Below are 942 nucleotides of genomic sequence, written 5' to 3' on the forward strand. Positions count from 1 at the left end.
ACACAGTGTGGACCATCACCTCCTCAAGCAATTCCAAATACTTTTCAGAAGTAAATCTACCTTCGATTTCAGCTAGTTCTCCAATGCCGTACAGATGGATCCAGCCCCAAACATTACAGGTCACATGGCCGCTTCTGGCAATTTCACATATGTTCTCAGGAGAATATCTGGTGCCAGCTGGGCGGTAACAGTGGAGTTGGCCATGTGTTGTTGAGGCAAAGGTCTTCTCATCTGAAAAAATTGTCGTTCCCCAGAATGCAAGGTCCTTGTTCACATGGGTTTCTGCAAATCTTAGTCGTAGTTCACGGTGTCTCGCAGTCAATTTTTCTTTTTCAGCAGGAATTCTGTTTTATGTCCCTCTCCTTCAAACGACGTCGCACTGTATCACTTGATACTTCTAGTTGGAGGTTGTTCCTAATTGCCACAGCATTCGTAATCGGATTCCTTGTTGCTTCCTCAATGATGCCATTGTCTTCCACAGGGGTAGTTCTTCTAGGTGCCCCTGACCTTGGTCGATCTCGCAAACCTCCCTCTGCTCTCCACCTTCTCCACCATTTATCCACAGTTGTGTGAGACACTCCAAGTTCATGACAGACTTCAGCAGTGGTGTGACCTGCTTCCTTCATACCAATAATACGTCCGCGGAGGGCAATCTTATCGTGTATCTGGGCCATGATCTTGTAGATATTGACTGCGAGGTTTAGTGGTGTTCTTATGAAAGTCGTAGCAGCCATTATGACTACACTTCTGATAGGGTTTATGATACTGTTCACTGACTCACGAAGCAGAACATGTAATGATTCCGAACACTGCATTATCAGTGCGTCACTGTTTAATGATTCCGAACACTGCATTATCAGTGCGTCACTGTTGTGTATGCAAAAATGATAAAGGGAGGGGAGGAATAGGGAAAGAAATACAGCTGAATTACTATATTTCCAC

General features: G+C 44.8%; 1 protein-coding gene across 1 annotated transcript; it reads right to left on the bottom strand.

The window, feature by feature from the left end:
* Positions 1 to 332: 332 nt before the first annotated feature.
* Positions 333 to 734, bottom strand: LOC145415244 (uncharacterized). Its single transcript, XM_080284567.1, has one exon. It carries the CDS (start codon positions 732 to 734, stop codon positions 333 to 335), a length of 402 nt encoding a protein of 133 aa, XP_080140693.1.
* Positions 735 to 942: the final 208 nt, after the last annotated feature.

Source organism: Coenobita brevimanus, chromosome 13, assembly GCF_032717465.1.
Source record: "Coenobita brevimanus isolate Jiangsu-jjx chromosome 13, ASM3271746v2, whole genome shotgun sequence".
Lineage (NCBI taxonomy): Eukaryota > Metazoa > Arthropoda > Malacostraca > Decapoda > Coenobitidae > Coenobita > Coenobita brevimanus.

Bases quoted from the DNA above. Each gene is read 5' to 3' on its own strand.
- LOC145415244 (XM_080284567.1), bottom strand. From the start codon at position 734: ATGGCTGCTACGACTTTCATAAGAACACCACTAAACCTCGCAGTCAAT.